The sequence below is a fragment of the Dermacentor albipictus genome, chromosome 7 (assembly GCF_038994185.2).
Source record: "Dermacentor albipictus isolate Rhodes 1998 colony chromosome 7, USDA_Dalb.pri_finalv2, whole genome shotgun sequence".
In the NCBI taxonomy this organism is placed as follows: Eukaryota; Metazoa; Arthropoda; class Arachnida; order Ixodida; family Ixodidae; genus Dermacentor; species Dermacentor albipictus.
This window is the reverse complement of record NC_091827.1, coordinates 108,094,594-108,114,305: the sequence shown is the minus strand read 5'-3', so window position 1 is coordinate 108,114,305 and position 19,712 is coordinate 108,094,594. Positions and strand designations below refer to the sequence as shown.

General features: G+C 47.1%; 1 protein-coding gene across 1 annotated transcript in view; it reads left to right on the top strand.

The window, feature by feature from the left end:
* LOC135903504 (cytochrome P450 2C20-like) overlaps positions 1-19,712 on the top strand; it is a 135,357-nt gene that overhangs the window by 69,732 nt on the left and 45,913 nt on the right. The window contains exons 4-5 of the mRNA XM_065433819.2: positions 15,353-15,459; positions 19,255-19,559. Of these exons, the coding sequence (XP_065289891.2) occupies positions 15,353-15,459; positions 19,255-19,559 (412 nt within the window). The remainder of the gene's footprint in view (positions 1-15,352; positions 15,460-19,254; positions 19,560-19,712) is intronic.

Here is a 19,712-nt window from a genome sequence, read left to right as displayed (position 1 = left end):
TCTGGTTATACCTGATGTTTTCTACACAGTCTATTACTTTTTTACCTTTGTTTGCTATTCTTTGCTGGTGTATGGCACTTTCCCATCGCTGTCTCCGCCCCCTTACGTAATGTCCCTGAAGGGACCCTAGATGGAATAATAAATGATGATGGTGACGAAGATGATGACATCACTGTAATCTACAGGTCTGGACGAAAACCCTCTGATGCCGATTGCCTATCACGCGCCCCCCTTGACCCGCCGCCGCAAGATGACGTGGATGACGACGCCTTCCTTGGAATAATAGGCGCGGAAAACTTCGTTGAACAGCAAGGAGCCGACCCAGAGCTAAAAGGCCTCGTCGAGTAATTTCGAAGGGAATACCAACGTTGTCCCTAGTTCATTTAGGCGCGGATTGTCTTCGTTCACGCGTGAAGACAACCTCCTCGCGAAGAAAACTTCTCGCAAGAACGTGCCAACTTCCTTGTTGTGCTCTCAGTGCTGCGTCCGCAAGTACTGCATGCCCTATATGACGATCCAACCACTGGGTACCTCGTATTCTAACGGACGGTATCGAGGATAGAGAAAATGTATTGCTGGCCGCGCCTGACCACCGCCGCTGCCCGTTGCATCAAATCATGCCGAGACTGTCAGCGACGCACAATCCAGACAAGGGCAGCGGGATCACTACAACCGATGAAGCCTCTTTGTAGACCTTTTCAGCAGATCAGAGTGGATTTGTTTTGAGGTTTTCCGACGTCAATATCTGGAAATAAGTGGATTGTTGCGGTGACATACTACTTCACCCGCTTCGCAGAAACTGAAGCTCGGCCGAATGGTAGTGCAGCCGAAGTGGCGAAATTTTTAGTCGAGAAAATACTCCTGCGCCCCGGTGCACCAGAAGTTCTCATCATCGGCCGAGGAACGGCCTTTACTGCAGAGCTTACCGAAGCCATTCTGCAGCATAGCCAAACATTCCACAGGAGGACAATTGCCTACCACCCGCAGACCACTGCGGAAGACCTTCGTCGACATGCTAGCAATGTACGTCGACATTCAGCAAAAGATGTGAGATGCGGTCCTGCAGTACATATTCTTTGCTTACAACACGGCGATGCAAGAAACAACACAGATCACGCCGTTCAAGCTGCTTAATGGCATGAACACTACGATGACACTCGACGCCATGTTGCCACACGCCATCGACGAAGAGAATCTCGACATCGCCCCGCCTATCTCCAGCGCGCCAAAAAAGCCCGACAGCTCGCCCACCTGCTCATCAAGAACGAGCATAGGACTGATAGCCGGTGCTATAATCTTCGATAACGCTAGGTGGAATACCATTTAGGCGAGCGTGTTTGGGTTTGGGGTAAGAAGACGAAGAAGTTGCTCTTGTGTGGAAGCCCGTTTTCTACTGCTCTTATTTTGCGAGTATTTTTGCGTGCTTTCGGGAGGCGCCACTCCCGAGACCTTCGGCGATGGAAGCGGAGTCGTCTAGACCTCCGGAGGAGATCTACGTCAAAGCGTCAAGCTCTCCGAGGAAGCGCAATCACTTGGTGAGCGACACAGGCAGCGAGGACACCTTGCTGTATTACTCTGCTTCAGAAGAAGACCTGTCGGATGACGGCGACTACTTGACAGTTGTGAGGCAAAAAAGAAAAGAGGAGAATCGCCACTGCTTCCTCGTCTTCAACAGGGACGACGGTGGTAGCAAAGGTCAATGACACGGCTCATACCGTTCTCTTCTTGCCCGAGATGCAGACCGACAACCTGAATCAGCTAAACAGGGAAGCCATATCTGTTACACTCGAGGCTCTCGTTCCAAATGAGATTGCGCATATGAGAATTAGCGCCCATAAGAACATTCTCGCTTTTGATGTCAAGAACAGAGCAGCATTGGACATCTTGTGTACAGTGAAAATGCTGGGCAAGATAAATGTTCGCACCATAATACCACAGGACAACAATACTATATCAGGTGCGATTTATGATGTCGATGAGTGAATCGACGACAACGAGCTGCCTATTTTGGTCAAACCCACCACAGCAGATGTGAGTATTATTGAAATCCGTTACGTAGGAGATTCACGCTGTGTGAGGATATCTTTCAAGGGAGGTAGCTTGCCGTCCCACGTGAAAGTTGGATTTTTTCGTCATCCCGTGTGACCATTCGTTCCTATACCACTTCAGTGCCGATCAGGCATTTGCAGATCGAGCATGTCAGTGGCATCTGCAAAAATTCGATCGTGTGCGCATGAGGTGTTGAGCAGCACAGCGCTGATGCTTACCGTGCGAATAACTTGAAGTGTGCCAATTGCTCTGGTCCCCTTTAGGCATCATCGAAGGATTGCCCGAGACACAAGACCGAGCGGAAAGTCGTAAAACAAATGGTGACAGACATTTCAACTCACAGAGAGGCCGCCGCAAAGTGCGACGGCCTCGTGTCCGCCGTCACCGCAGATGATCCTCGTCTGCTAGAAATACTGATACCGTCGCAAGACAGACGCAACTTTCTGAGGATGGTGCTCCCAAGGCGCTCACCCACACTAACAAAATGGTGTCTGCTTACGGAGTGAATACCTTTACTGCAAACATTAGGTCCTCCAGCCAAACAAAGGTTGATGGTGGACTATCGACGCACCAATGAGGGTACAGGTCACGTGTGAGGTCGAGACAAGCAAGTAATTACCATAATAAAATCTCTAATAAACGTCAATTTGCGCGTTGATAAATGACATGCAGACGCCATGTGCTCGAGGTGCACTACAAGGGCTGGACGGCCTGCATCCGGTTCTTGCGAGCCTCGAGTAGCAAGCACAGTGGCTCTACCGCGTCAGCCGTTCTTCAGACAAATCAAGGAAGCATCTATTATGCAATAGAATGCCCATGACTTGAAATCCCACATTCATTTTCGCCATTACGTTTTCACCAATCGATTCCCCATTGTTGTCGTCTGTGAACCGAAGCTACAAAAAGCCGTCCGGATCTCAGGCTATGAACCTCACGTGTCCTAGACTTGTAATGACATTAGCAAAGTGATCATCTACATACAGTGGGAACTGACTTAGGTTGTTCATCCAGTGCGGCCACATGACAGTAATCAGTATGTGTGTTTGACTATGAAAAAACAAAAACATGCGTTTACTTTAGTGGGCGCTTACCTTTCTCCATCAGGCCGTTTCGATAGGCAGAGGCTGAGTGATGCGACACCTGGTCCATGGATTGTTCTTGGGGACTTCAACGCGCATCACTTACTTTGGGGAAGCACGAAGATAAATTCCAAGGAAGGAACCTCGTGTCCTATGCTTGCGACCATGAACTTTCTTGTCTAAATGATGACACTCACAAGTTTCTGCGCGGCCGGACGTACAGTGGTTGTTTAGACTTAGCTTTTGTTTCGCGATGCCTCACTCACTGCGTCCATTGGTTCGCAGATATGGAAACCCGCGGAAACGACCATATTCCTACCTACCTGGAGATAAAGGTCCTCACAAAATCCGTTCCATCAAGTTTTAAACAAACAATACATTTACCTGTGTTTATATCACTTATGGAAGACGCATGCCACGAAGGCTTTTATTCCACACTAGAAATGGCGATCGCCAAGGCCATGCAGGATGCTAAGCATTCATTTCGGCCATTATAGAAATACACAGATTTTGATTCAGAAATACAGAGCCTACGTGCAATCCACCAGCGAGCGAAGCGAGGGTACGGACGGAATAAATCGTTCTACGACCTTAGAGAGGCCAGACGCATTCAAAAGAAAATTCAGAGTCGCCTTGCTACACTGCAAAATAAATGCTGGAAATCGTTTTGTGAGTCTCTAGACACATGTAAACATCCGTCGGTTGTCTGGAGAACAATCCGTGGGCTTCGAACAGCTCATCAAAAGCGTCGTCCATTAAAGCGTCTGGCCCTACATCAAGGACGACGAGAAGTCGAGGTAGCCGAAGATTACGGCGCAAGGATTGCGGGTCGGGCGCCCACATATTCACCTTACGCACCTATTCCCATTGTCCCCCCCTTGCTCCCGAGATTCTCGTATGGACGCTGCTTTGTTCGTCGAAGAACTGGAGGCCGCACTTGCTGGGTGCAGGTGATCTTCGTCACCAGGATACGATGGCATCACATACTCTGCGCTTGCAAACCTTGGTCAACAGGCCAGAGATGCCCTCCTTGGCCTATATAACGCATCATGGTTTGACGTCCTGGTCCCTACAACGTGGAAATGTACTCGGCTTGTTCCACTCCTCAAGGCTGGCAAATCCCCGTTGTAATTGTCATCTTACCGTCCAATGGCACTGGCCAGCTTTGTCGGCAAGCTAATGGAGAGAATTATCCTTACACGGTTAGAACGGTACTTGGAATTTTACAACGTCTATCCAGAGGTAATGACTGGTTTTCGACGCGGCCGCGCGTCAATAGATAGCGTTATCGATCTTGTAACATACGTACAACAGCAGAAACATCTGAATCGAATCACTGCGGCCCTATTTCTTGAAGTTAAAGGTGCGTACGACAATGTAGGCCATCATGCAATTCTGGCCGCCTTAGAAGCTGTAGGGATTGGTGGACAGACCTTTCGCTCGATAGGCAACTATTTGAATGGCAGATCTTTCTTTAGTTTGGCTGAAGACGGACCAACACCGCTTAGCTATATCAGTCGGGGTGTACCGCAAGGCGGGGTACTCAGCCCTATCCTGTTGAATCTGGTGCTGGTTGTTCTCGCTGATTCGTTACCGCAAACCATTCAGCTCTCCGTATATGCAGACGACATTTGGACATGGGCTTCAGGCGTGACACGTGTGCGAGTCCGCGCATGACTTCAGAAAGCCTCAACGGCTGTGTAAACATACCTAAGAAGACAAAGCCAGGAACTTTCCTCTGAGAAATGTGCACTCGTTGCTTTTACTCGCAAAGCGATGGCTCGGTGTGCTTTGCGGGTTAATGACCAAATTATATGATATAGGCGAACGCACCGATTTCTTGGCGCCATCATTGTTAGAGAATTGTCTTGGAGCCCTCACATCTCGTACATGACCAAGCATTTGGCCACCATTGTGGACCTTGTTGAGTTTTTCGGCGGGAAGTCCTGGGGCGCAACAGTACCGTCACTGTTACAACTATATAAAACACGGTTTTTTTGGCTTTCTGTAGTACAGCTTACCTGTACTAGGAAATACTTGCACAACGAATATCCGTAAACTCCAGAGTGTGCAAGCCCAAGCACTCAGGACTTGTCTAGGTCTCCCCAAAACTACGCGATCGATTGCGACAGTGGCGATAGCCAGAGACGCTTCTTTGACCGTCTACATTGATACAGATGTTCTGAGAGCACACATCCGACACCTGACTCGGATTCCCTCCCACCGTCTTGCTTGCTTGCCAGCTAAAAGGCCCCTTTCAACTTTTGCCAAAACTATTGTAAGACATCAGTCCTACTTGTCACCAGAATTTACGCCCGCTATACGATTAATAGATCCACTGTGGTGTCTGCACCGGCAGCAAGTGCAATTGGCAATTCCAGGAATCAGAAGCAAAGCTGGAGCGCCATTGCAAGCTTTGAAACAAGCAAGTTTGTAGCACATTCACAATGTGCACAGATTCCGGCAACATGTATACACAGATGGTTCAGTAAAACTCAGCAGCTCTGCTGCTGCAGTCACCATCCCGGCAAAATCTGAGGAAACCAAATTAAGAACTTCATGTGTGACCACATCGATGGATGCAGAACTCGCGGCGCTCCATGCTGCACTTGATTTCATTCAGCAGAAGTCACCGCAACAATGGACAATCTTTAGTGACTCCAAGGCAGACCTTCAGTGCATACAAAGCCCAATGCGCCACAGACCCAATGAACAACTGGCCTCAGAATTTCGGCACATATATTATCAAAGCCATCACAAGAGACGCAGCATAATCTTTCAGTTGCTTCCAGGACATTGTAACATCAGCGGGAATGTGCACGCCGACGAACTCACCCGATGTGCACATGAAAGTGGTCAGCGAGTCTTCATTCCGTTTTTGCGAACAGACGCTGCGGCTGGGCTGCGATTGATGTCCCGTGAGTGTACTTTGTCCCTGTGGGACTCAAATGTTTTCACTATGTGTCGATTTGTTCGTTGCCTCCGGTCATACAGATGCACCTCCCACCTGGGTTACCACGACGTGAACAGGCTATGGTCTACCATCTGTGGCTAGGCGATGCCTTTACGAACTCATATGCTTTCCTTATTGGAATGGCCAACAGCCCCACGTGCGACACATGCAACATTAACGAGTCACTCCCACATATCTGTTCGTGCCCACGATATAGTGCTGAGAGACAAGTGATATGCAGAGTACTGGGCCAGTTGGACAATCGTCTACTATCAGAAGTAAAAGCTTTAGGCCAATGCTCTGAAAGAACATCCGTTTTGAAACCCTTACTCCGTTATTAAAGTTCCTGCGGTCTACGGGGCTTCACGACAGACACTAAGAATGCCGCCCCCTACCATTCTGTAGTGTACGCGCTTTGTTCGTGCTTGTCTCTCTTTCTTTCTATCTCCCCCTTCTACTCTGCTTCTCTTTTTATCCCCCTTAATCCTTCCCCTGCACAGGGTAGCCAACCGGAACTACCTCAGGTTAACCTCGCTGCCTTTCTCTGCTATATTATTTCTCTCTTTGGGTTTGGACCCCAATTATTTACTTAGCGAGGCGCTTTTATGCCGCTATTACGGACCGTACCAGGTCATCCAACGCGCTGGCGCACTCGAATATGAGGTCGTGTCAGACGGCATTTCATTATCACAGCGCCGCCGCTCCCGACCTGAAATAGTCAAGGTTGTGCTACTTAAGCCATTCTACCAGCGCTAACAATCTTTGAGACTTCGCATAGCATAACTTTCAAATTCCCTCGGACTTTGTTTATTTGTTGTTTTGTTACGTTAACTTAGTAATTCTGCTTTTCTTTATTGATCTCATGTTTACAGCAACTGGGCGATTCCTTTTAAGAGGAGGGTATTGACACGTGTACTTGTTTATCGAATGACCACGTCTTTCGATAAACAAATGTTATCGCTCAGCGCAGGAGGCGCTTGATGCTCTGGAAGTTTCTGGAATGTTATGCGGGGTTGTATCCGCTGTCTGTTACCGCTGAAGCTTGGGTAATCTGATCGCATGCATGAACGACAGAATGGCGTAGAACATTCTGTAAGACATGCAGGAGCCAGCGATTACTCTGGAACGTTCGATGTCTCAGGTATAAAACTGTCGCACTTTATCCGCCGATGAGATTTCCGACGATCACCGACTGTGTTTGGCGCTAACGTTGTTCTTTGAGTGTAGCCTGCTTTTGAGGGCAGAGGTACACACGTCAATCACACTTACACTTTTGCCACTTACTTCACCGGCACTTCTACGACAGTATATATATATATATATATATATATATATATATATATATATGTGTGTGTGTGTGTGTGTGTGTGTGTGTGTGTGTCTGTGTGAGCAAATTTGTCGAAAGGCAGTTAAGAAAAGGAGCTGTTATTGCACGATGTTCCGCCACAATCTCTAATAAAGAAATGGAGTAAGCAAGCAAGGAATAAATATTAGCAGAATGAAGGAAGGAGAGAAGGAAGGAAGGCAAGAAAGCAAGAATGGGAGTACTTGACAATTAATTATTAGGCTGGCCCTAAGCTTTCGCACGATAACACGTGTGGGCACTATGTTAGCTGATTGGGCATGTTGCTGGTTCTTAATCGTAAGTGTGAAGACGGAACGTTCAAATTGGATCAACCATGGTCTCAAGCAGCTATAATAGCTGGCATTCGCAATGAACACATCGGTAAACGATTTTCGCGACGGCTCGCACTCTTTGCATAGGCCCCCTTGCATGGGCGGTGAGAGTGCGACATCTGATCAGCTGTTAAATGTCAAGTGCAAGCAGAGTTACAGAGAAACAAAGAGTTAAATGTCAAGCGGTCAACCAAGGACGTGCCTGGTTGGCTACCTTACAATTGCGGAGGGGGAAAGTGGAAGCATAGATAAGAAGAAAAGAGAAAAATAGTAGTCAGTCAATAATTGTCAGACACAGAGGAACCTCCATTTCACAAGTGTTCCTGCTGTAACGTGGTCTAAAGAACACAGTAGCAACACTGTGGAATACGAAACTAGCTTGTATTGGGCGAACCTGTGCCCACAAAAACAGGCTACACTTAAGGAACGGCGACTGCGAAGCACACAGTCGGCAGACGTCAAAATCTGATCAGCGGGTCAACCCCGTCGGCGTTATCGCTGAAACCCGCATGTCTTCCACAAATTCCTACACCATTCGCGTCACGCATACATGCAATCAGATTACACAAAGTTCAGTGACAGTGGTTGGAACCATCGATAACATTCCAGAAACTTCCTATACATGCAGGTGCGTCCTGCGCTGTGCGATAATATTTGTTAGGTGTTGAAACGTGGTCACCCGATGAAGATAAACATGTGCACAAGTCAATAGATTCTATAGTCTTACGTGAGAGGGAGAAGGGCCTTTGTGGCATTTTGTATGCAAGAATGCATAGGCCATGGTCCAAGCTACTTCCGAGAGTGCTCTATTCTCCAGCTTGTTTAGTTTAGATTGTAGTGTACGTCGTTGAGTGCAAAATAATTGGCAGTGAAACACAAAGTGCTTTATAACTTGGCGGCGTGCACTTGTTGCACGTCGCCCTGTTGGCCATCCCTATTAGGAATAAATATGCACTGCTAAATGCGACGCCCAACCACATGTTTCACAGTAAGCTTGTTTCGCGACGGGATGGTCCAGGTGGCAGGCGACCTTGCAGATAAGGGTAGCGAGAGTAGAAGCGTGAGTTAGTGAAGCGTGAGTTAGTGGAGCCCGGCGAATTCTATCCTAGAAGTGTGATGCAGCCAGCAAGTAACTGATGTTGCCGTGCAGCAATATTTCTCGAAATCTGAATGCGCAGCTTTAATATGCGCTGCCTTTGCCAATTATGGGATGTCTTGGCAACTATTGAAACACAATGTCGTGGTCTTTCTCGAACGCGTGGTGATGAGCTAGCTATATTTAGCAGACCAGCTGCGCGTTTAACTCATGCTGTAGGACAAACTGCACAACTTGTAGGGTTTTTATAACATGTAGTTTTGTGTAAAGTGAAGTGCCGCAAGTTCGGCTGCTGTAGACGTGGTATCGTGGGGCGTCCGACAGAGCCACTACTGCTCAGAGAGCGCTGTTGAAATTGTTTCTTCATCATGCCTTGAACGTAGTCATGTTGCTGTGTATATTCGCAAGCAGCTCACGTATGTTCACTTTTACACGAGATGTTGCCCGTGTAAACGTGCATGCGCTCAAAATGAGACTTGTTGAGGAGAAGCAGAAACAACTTATTTTGGGCTAGCGGTGACAGGCCTGACTCATGAGTAATTCCAGAAATTTGCTGGCATACCTGAATTTGCCGGCAGCACTTGAATGCTGATATTGTGCTTTTCACAGGCTTGCGGCCAGATGGTATCGATCCATGGTGTCTCTTCGCGATACCAGACAGTGTCGTCTGTGGTTTTCACACTGGAAAATAGGTTAAATGGTGGGATGACCACTGTGAAAGGTTTTGAATGTGCGTTCTTAGCGTCTCAGCGACGATACGATTGGTGATCGGGTGCACCCATGCAGTGACAATGGTTGCAGTGGTCGAATTACATTTCCGGAGGCCAGTCTTTCCCGAAGTGCTTGGGCATATGTGGGACTAAAATATGCTGGCATATCTTTACAAACATAAGGGCATGTTTTGGACACCTATATGTTGCGGAAAAAAACAGAACTGTATCGCTAAAATCCGAGAAATGTGCAGTGTATAGCTGCAACATGGATCTCATGGGTGGTCCCCACGGTTGTCCACCTACAAATTTAAATGTATTCGCAATACAAATGGGTGATACAAATGCATTAGTCATTGAGATTCCTGGTGAGATCACGAGCCACAACAACGCCTATGAACTTGCGAGATTTTTTGTACGTAGTTGACTGGCCTTCGATACACAACGGGTAGAAAGACATGAGTTTCCGTGTAAATGCCACTAATGCCCATTTTCTGTAGAAATCTGCAGACATTGCCAGACGTCCAGGTGCAAATGTCGTCAGCGTAGAGCGAGAAATTATCAGTGTGTGGTAGCATTTCGACACGCCCCACTAGAACGACATTGAAAAAAGAGCTGCTCAACACTCCGGATTGTGGAACATCACGACTGGAGATATATTTGTTGGCCATCTTCTCTAAGCAAAAGCACAGATAGCCGTCAGAGACAGCTACTAATCCACCTAGAGACGTGGCATCCGAGTTATGCAGCCTGAAGAGGCTGGAAAACGGCTTCACGGGTTACTTTGTCGTAGGCGCCATTTTCGTCTAAAGCGATTGCCACAGAGAGGGGCTTCGTAACTTTTGTTGCTGCACGGAGGTCACGAGGTCGATGACGCTGTCAATTGAAGGCCGTCCACGTCGAAAACCTGCCATAGCCTCAGGGTCAATGTTCTAGGTACCATTTCAAAAGTGTCGTCAACATCCTGTGCATAACTTTAGCGATACGACTCGCAAGTGCAACTGGACGGTACGATGTAAGCTACAGCGCATACTTCCCAGGCTTTAGTGGAGACACCGATTGTGTAGGCTTTCAACCGTCAGGGACAATGCTGCGACTCCACGATTGACTGCAGATAACCAGAAGACAGCACTGTGCTGCTGAACCTAGGTGCCTTAAGGCAGCGTAAGTTATCCCATCGGGAGCAGATGATTGAGACCACCTGTACACAGCCAAGGCTACTTGCCGTTCTTCCACAGCTTAATTCCCCCCGTGAAATGCGAAGGTTGTGGGTCCGGTTCTCACCTGCGGCAAGTTGTTTTTGCATCCACTTTAGTTTCCATTATTTATCGTTTCTTTATTTCATTTATTAAGCACATGTAATTTCCCCTATGTTGTCTTTGGTGTCAGTGTTTGTTGGCTTCTCATGTTATCACTAATAAAAATCGGGCCCCTCGGTTAACTCCCTCTCTTCTCGTCTTCTTCAGAGAAAGGCACTTTCATGCTTAGATGAAAGCATGGAAGCGCAGTTGACTTACTGCCGGAATGGTCGCAGTGGTTGTGGATGGCAAACCATCTTTTTACGGTAGACCAGCAAGTACTGGTTAAAGGGAATCCCGGACTTGCAATGCGCGTTTAGTGTATGGCGTTTGCATGTTATTGAGGAGTGCGCAGACCTCAGCGACCTGAGCATACAAACGACTTGGACTTCGTGTGCCGCTTCATTACCTGCCACAAAATTTCTCCCTGACCATATTCTTGACAATGGGTAGCATATATCACGAAAGCAATCTTGGCTTGTTAGCTTTTATTTAGGCGACCGTTAAACAGCACCTTAGGCGAGGACGTGCAAACCTGGTGGTTGTCGCTGCGATGTAAATACCCGCACGCCACCTCCGAGCAGAGGTGCTCCGTGTTGAAGGTCACGAAGTATTCCCGACGACCAGCTAACGGCGCCAGATATACAGCGAAGCTGTTGGACCCTAAATTGTCGGAATTTCTCGACGCGTCTTGCTCGGACCGAAACAGTGCGGCTACCTAGCGGCCACGGCCACGGCCACTCAGACACACCTCATGCGGAACCTGGAAAATGGTTTTGTGTTTGAGATTCCACGTAATAGAATTAGGTTTTCTCGTAAATTCGGATTGTAACCAGAAGCTATCATACCTGTGGCTTGTGTGTAAGTCGTACTTAACGAATTTTCTGACGCAGTTTACTTTTGAAAAGAAGTCTATCATTTAACCAAGGCACTTACGCTTGGCAGGACGCCTTTAAAGTGAGGATGTATGCGGCGTTTCTGCACGCATGCGTGCGCACGTGACATCTGGCCCTGGGGCGTCGGCGCAATGCCTGTTGCATCTGTCGCACAGCCTGTGCTGCGGCCCTAATCGTCAGCATGGCAAACTAGTGTCCAAAAAATAAAATTGGAGAACGCTTAAAGGGACACTAAAGCGAAACAATAAGTCAGTTTAGCCTAATGAAGAATTGTTTCTGAACCCTGCAGGCACTCATTAGTAAAAAGATAGTTTGATTATTAGATGAGAAAATGAAGGTCCAAGTACCAGTATTTAAATTTCGCGCCGAAACCCGAGCGCCGGTACGTAGGCGTGACGTCAGGGATTCCAAAGTAGTTTTTCGCATTTGGGCCACGTTATCTGAGTAAAGGTTCCCGAAACCTACCATGTTTAATATCTGGTTCCTTTAGAACACAATGTAGTCAATTTTTACCGCTATATATAATTAGTAGGCCCTAAAGATGCCATAAAAATCTATGACGTCACAGCCATCAGGTACGGGAAATAAGTAGGCGTCGCCACCCGTAATTCGTTCTTGCGCTTTTTCTGGCTTACCAAACGTCTTATCGTTGTAAGGGTGGTGTTTTGTTGTTGTAGAAAGGTAATTTACTGATGCAGAAGAAATCATTTTTCAATTTAGTGTCCCTTTAAGCTTCGCCTTCAAGAGCGGAACGCGATAGCGTTCCAGTCGACCCACCAAGGGGTATAAGACAATGCGCTACGGCGCAGCGATTCCTTACGAGGCGCCCCGCATTGGACTTTGCACCCACCAATCACGCGGTGAGCTTTGAGCAACGCAGCGTTCGGCGCGGCAACGAAAGGTGCGCCTGAGCCAGCGGAACGAACCAAAGAACTCGGTGTCTCGGTGGGAGAAACGATCTACGCGAGCCAAACGTCGTGATCGGCACGGATAGCCGGGCTGCGAAGTGCCCTGACGGCGGAGGGATCATGGGGCTGACGCCTCGATGGAATAGTCCTCTATCTCGCTTGGGAGCATCACGCAGGCGCATGACTCTTCGCCAGCAGCACGGCACATATCACAGGGGACGCTTTCCCGCCAGACGCGCTACGGCACAGCGGTCACGTGAGAGGCGTCCCGTATCGGACGCTGCAACTAGGAAGTCCGCTGTGAGTTGAAAGAGGAGCCGCGTCGCTAAAGAGGAGGGTTCGAGTGACGCACGCTGGAAGTTGGAAGGGGAGAGAGCGAGAAAGCTTATTAAACAAAAGGCTATTGGGGCATCCTCGCACCGGTCCCCGCACGGCCCCAATACGCTCAACCGAAACGAAGGGGAGAAGCGGGCGAGTGGCGTGCCACCTGTCTTCGGCAGCGCCGTACATTGCGAGGAGGGGGTCTTCTGTGTTTGCCGCAAGATGACTCTGCGTGTGCTCCAAGCGCAGAAGAAATGTAGCGGAAACCTACTTCGCGACTCGCTTAACTGCGACTTCTGTAATTTACATGCTCATAATTACTGATATACACCGCAGTAATACTTTCTACGGCACGTTTTTAAGGCAACACCGCATTCACTAGAGGCGCCTATGTCTCGTTTGAGCCATCGAACTCATGGCTGAGTGGTAGCGTTTCCGTCTCACCCTCCGGAGAGCCTCGTTCGATGCCCACCCAGCCCATCTTGCAAGTTGTTTTTATTTATCAATTGCCTTCCACCATTTTTCGCTCATGGCCAATGCCACCGAAGACACCGGTTTTTCTGTGACACGAGCTCTTTAAGGCTGTCGCGTTGAAACAGTACGATCCCTAGCTGCAGTGGTCACTCAGGCACACCTCAAACGAAAGCTGGAAGAGTCGGCTTATGGCCTGACACCACTCGACAGAGCCCACCTGCAGATGGAAGTGCTTGGACCGACGTCAATAGGCGCAAGCCAATGGCAGATGGGGGCAGCCTTTACAAGAAGTAGCCTCGCAATGGATTTCAGCGTCCTTGCGATTGCGCTATGTTTAGGCCACTAAACGTAGGTCTGCCGAAGAGCAACGTGAGTACGAATAACGACAAAGGAAAAAGAAATGGCAGTACGGACGGCCAGCATCGGCGTGTTGCCAAGGCTCGGGGAACTTTGGGGGCGAAGAACCGAAAGTCTAATGGTGTCTAACTTCCATCAGGGTCGTAGTACTATTGTAACTTCGGTGGTGTTTGTCTAACGTCGGCCACAGTTTCACTGTACGTCCACTTCACGGGTGGAATGAAAATGGATATTTTTTTTCAGTGCCGGTATAAAGAAGGTTACTTCTACGAGGTTTCCTTTGCAGCGCAAGTCTTAATTGGACCGTATTTTTTTTGCGCGGATGGTCTTCTATAGCCTAACTACCTAAAGAAAGCTTTTCATTTGTCCGAAATATTGTTACAGTTGGCGTATAGGGAAATGTCGCAAACGTTTTCCTGTGGCGAAAGCCGACAGTATTAGTCGCCTGTTAATCCCAGCCACGAATGGTCATTATCAAGTAACAGCCAGCAACAGAACCTGCGTGATGGCCTTGAATTTATACTGAAAGATACGTTGCATGTTGTCTGAAGGTAATATATGTTGCACGAAAGTTTTCTTTCGTAATGGTGGAATGCTGGTATTCTGTTATCAGCGTTGCGGAAGTTTAGAAAAATGCCCCAGCGGCCCTTCGGGTTTATGGAGCCTAGCTGTAGCACATTGGTTGGGCCATTGTTTGAATTAGATGTTTTATCCTTGAGCCACCATACAGGCGAGTGTATTGATTTGCTTACTCTCGGCCGCCAGCGAGGAGCTGTAATGTTAGCTGTGATGTATCATTTACATATGGTTTTCGCGCACAAACACTTTGCGCCGGAAAGCGTGCCTTCTCGCTTCCTTGTTGCTTCGATGGCATGATCACGTGCCTCCACTGCGCAAGTAAACACTCCACTGCGCGTTTTACTAAGTCACTTCAAGAATGCATGTACCAAAGCGATATGGATCGAGCTTATAATAATGTATGCAGAGGGCTTTTTCTAAGAAGGTGATGCGCCAACGGCACGTCGTCAGGTGGACTGGCCTTCGCAACAAATGTGTCAATTTTAGAAGACGTGACAAATCTTGATTCATTGCGGCTCAGAAATTACGAAATGTTCAGAGAAACACTACCACCATAAGTGACATGCTGTCATGTAAGAGACAAGTAATAAGCTAAGGCATTGACAACGGAACAGAAGCATCGCTGCGAAGGCGACATTAGGAAGTGAAATATTGAAAAAAATCTTAGAATGATGGTATATGACAATGTTCATCTGGGGAGGCATCCCAGTCCTAGTCAGGGATAGGTGTGAAGGCCTGTAGTCTGTCGCGCCGTTGCTATCGGCGTTACGAGAGAAAGAGAGTGCTCTGTCACCTGAATTGCTCCTGTACAAAAGTGGAAGTTATGTCGTCTGTAGAGGCATGGCGGGGTACATATACGTCATAGAATAATCCCCGTACTACTCAAGATGGGAATAATGTTTTTGGTTAATAGCTTTATTTTAGTATTGTAAGCCTCGATTATATTTTCTTTCAGGCATAGGGACACAAAATGGAGACGTTTGGAAAATGAATAAGACATTTTGCATGAGTATGCTGCATGACCTCGGTTTTGCGAAGACCCAGATGGAGGACCATATGATGGTAAGAAACTAGAAATTCAAAAATAGTTATATTAAATCGTATTAGGCAACATTTGTAGAGGTATTTTCTAATGACTGCGTGAACAATGAGCACCTAGTTGTTGTGAAAACTCTAAAAGCTAAGTAGCTATATGTTGTCATTGTTGCAACATTAAATTGTTTAGATCAATTCCTTTGAACTAACGTTCTAACATCAGTGTGGAAATGCTGAGGCATTGTGCACTGTCCTACTCATTGAAACAATTAGTGAACTGATCACGCCCACTTCGCATACTTTTTATATAATGCTCATTTGCAAAATTGTTCTGGCAAGAATGTCTCATATATTTGGTCTTATTTCTTCACTTCAAGCGCCAGTGGCTGCTACATTTCCTTACAGTTGCAGCATTCCTATCGCGTAATAGATTGAACATTTCATACAAATTTTATCATCCTCACTGGAACATTCTAGCCTACGTTAGGCTTTTCCCCGTTCAGTAATGGATTACTTTGTTCGTAAAAGTCTGAGCATAGTTTTCAACGACAAATGTTTAACATTTGTATGATGTAGGTACATGTCAGCACTTAAAGGCAGATTTTATACTCATACAGATAGTCCTTTTTACGTGGTCGATTCCCATTTAAGGTGGTCCTACTCTAATTTCTACTACACATGTCACTGACGTAACAAGAAATACCTGTCTGACAGAATTTGTTCTTGCTGAATACTTTCAGCACTTAGTATGGAATATAATTTGATGTCTCCTTATAATATTTCGGGCTTCCACAAAGTCTAAATATACGAATAGGATGTTTATCTTTGTATTTCAAATGTTGTAAATCGTGCTTCATTAGAAAAACTATTTTTTACGTTTGCATACGTATGTTATGAAATTTAGTACTCATTCCGTTTTTTACAGTCGGTAGAAAAAGGTCACGCGTGTGCAAACAAATTCATGTCTTTTTCTTGGTTAGTTAATACAGGCCTTCTTTTTCTTCCATAAATAAAGCATCTGGTCAATACAGATTTGCAACTGTCGCATATGAGGTTGTGTTCATTTACGCTAGTCACCGTCTTCAGTACCCAGGAAAAGTACCCCTTCAATGGCATTACTCTAACCGGACGAGAAAACGAGGACAAATGAAAGCAAGAAGAAAAACACCACAGGACAGGCGATCAGTTCGAAGCGTCTTTTTTGCCACTCGACGTGTCAAAAATTATGGAAACTCCGCCTCTAATATGACGGGCACACAGTGGCTATGCAGGATTAGTCCGATCAACAGAAAAAATTTCTTCTTCGACACTTTTTTCCATTGGCCCTACGCTATCGGTAAAATGTTTTTCGGCTGTTCCTACATCGCGTTTCTTTCACGCGGCGTCACCAAACCACGAAAACTCACCACGGAATACTGAAGTGTCCACATTAAAGTTGTATTATTATGCCTAATAAAACTGAACTTTTCATAATAGTTCTCAAAGAAATAGGAGACATGTGCCTACCGATCTCTCTGGCATTGGCATTGGCGGCGGCGGTGGCGGCGGCGGCTGCTGCTGCTTGCTGCTGCTGCTTGCTGCTGCTGCTTGCTGCTGCTTGCTGCTTGCTGCTGCTTGCTGCTTGCTGCTGCTTGCTGCTTGCTGCTGCTTGCTGCTTGCTGCTGCTTGCTGCTTGCTGCTGCTTGCTGCTTGCTGCTGCTTGCTGCTTGTGCTGCTTGCTGCTTGCTGCTGCTTGCTGCTTGCTGCTTGCTGCTGCTTGCTGCTTGCTGCTTGCTGCTGCTGCTGCTGCTGCTGCTGCTTGCTGCTGCTGCTGCTGCTTGCTGCTGCTGCTGCTTGCTGCTTGCTGCTGCTGCTGCTGCTGCTGCTGCTGCTGCTGCTGCTGCTGCTGCTGCTGGCGCTGCCACTGCCGCTGCTGCCGCTGCTGCCGCTGCTCCTGCTGCTGCCGCTGCTGCTGCTGCTGTTGCTGCTGCTTTCTGTACGTCTTCCGGTGTTACTTGTGGGATAATAAATTCCTCTAGATTATGCTCTCTTCCATTATCGTCGCGGGTATATCGAGCTCCTGAGCCACTTGAACTATCTCATCCATATTAGTAATGATAGTAGCGGCTTTGAATACTCCGCCAGGCGGTAAATACAGAGCTGAGGTTAATAGCGCGAACGTGCACGCGGGACAATAAAGAGGCGACAAGGACATGCTTGTCTTTGTCGCCTTTTAGTGTCCCATGTCTACTTTTGCGATAGTCGCTTCAGCTTGAAATACCAACTGGCCGGGTATCACACCCTGCTTAAATACCATGTGGCAACTTATGCTTTATTTCACTATTTTGTGGCTGTGAATTGAGCGTGAAAGTTTGAGCAGATCGTGATGGTCTGGGTGGTGGCGTAAAACGAAGGCATGCGAATGGGCACAGCTAGCCTAGGTATGAACTGCTGTCGCACTAAAAACAGTATTCACCATCTCGCATTCTTTCAGAGCGCACCACGCTCGCCTCCACTTTTTTAAACATGCGCCGATCCTGTTCGCTACTCCATCTACTCCCCTCCCCCGTTCCAAGCCCGAGTAACCTACTTACCTCAAATGTTACGACATCATGTCTCTGCCTTTTGAATGTGCTCTGCATCTCGGTGTGAAGAGATGCTTGGCAAGTGCCTCCTGGCAGGCGCTGCCACATAATGAATTCTCTCCGCCTACCGGTAAATATAATGTAGGGTAAATTGATTCTGAAATTTCACTGTCCTGCAAAATTTACGAGCAAAGCTGGAAAATTTATTTTGTGTAATTCAATGCAACGAAACGTCGGGAAAGAATACTAGGCATTCCATGTCATTATAGGAGTTTTAATGCGCTCAGCTATCTTTGCTGCAAAAGGTGCTGCGCCAGTTTTTTTTTCAAAAAGATTTTACGCGAAAACTTTTCGTAAGCACAGATGCCAGTGAAGCGTGATGCATGACATACTGTTGCATCGACGTGTAAAAAAATCATGACTCGCCGAAAGGGGAACAAAGACGACGACGTCAACATCAAGAACTCATGGCTGCCGTGCGACGTGCCATAACGATAAATTCGCAATATAATAATTGTTAAGAATATTCCAAATTTAACTGAATTCTTTGACGCGACCATTTACTTTTCCAGGTGTACACCTTAATAATAGTAATACCAGGTACTCTCACTTCTATTTCTTTATGCAATGTGGACTGCTACACTATTACACCACCTTAAATTATTTGTTATAGATTTCTTTTTCTTTAGCAGATTGTACGTTTTGTCCGTTTATTAGATTACCAACTGGTTTCCGGCTTACCCCCCCCCCCCCCCTCCAGAGCGCTATTGTCATTATACAAGGAATCATCAGCAGAAGCTATTGTGGAGGCATAGCAACAAACACTTCGCTTGCCACTCTTGAGATCATCACCGTGACACATATAAACGCTCACAGCACTAGTAATATTTACGACACTGAGGGCTCCCACAAAGGGAAACAGTGTCTTTCGAAAGAAGAGTTCAGAATTGAGCCCCAGAATTATTTGTGAAGGTGGCTGTAGCGTGAAACTCGTTCTCTACTAGGCGGCATTGTGAAAGCGACAATAACACAATTCACATGTTTGTGCGCAAAGCCAAAAATGCATCCTTCAGGTTGTCCGCCAATAATAACATTTACCATTGTCCGGAAATATTCGTGCGTTCATACTCATCAAATCTTACGTTACGGGACAAATAAATGCAACCTTCGGCAATATTTTGAGTCACGGTTGGGTTCCAAACACTTCTCTGTTTCTGCACCTTACCTACAAAGTCACCATGTCCGTCTACCTTTGCAGATGCGCTTCCGCCGCCTGGCCAAGCAGTTGGAAGAAACCCTTGGTGAATCATTGTCAGTACGTCGCCTTGTCATGAATTGTGCAGTCGGCAATGTTGCGCATTTTTTCTTCCCGTCGGGACTACCCGACGAGAATGCTGTGCAACAGCGCTTCACCAAACACCTCGAGATTTTGGGCTCCATAATGCTTACGGCCCCACTCTTCGAGAGCACGCCGCGGTGGCTGCGAAACCTGGTAGAGCGCGTCCCTTTTACCAGGGTAGGGAAAGCATGCCAAATAATGGATGATTACGAATCCTTTATAAGGTAAGTCCACTATGCAATATCTCTTTAAAAAGTTCATAATTTTATGTTGACATTAATGGAGCGCGTCAGACTGCAAACTAGTCAAAAGTAAAATTAGCATGGAGACCCGCAGCTTTATGTCTGTCGCGTAGAAGAGCGTGCATTACTGTGGTT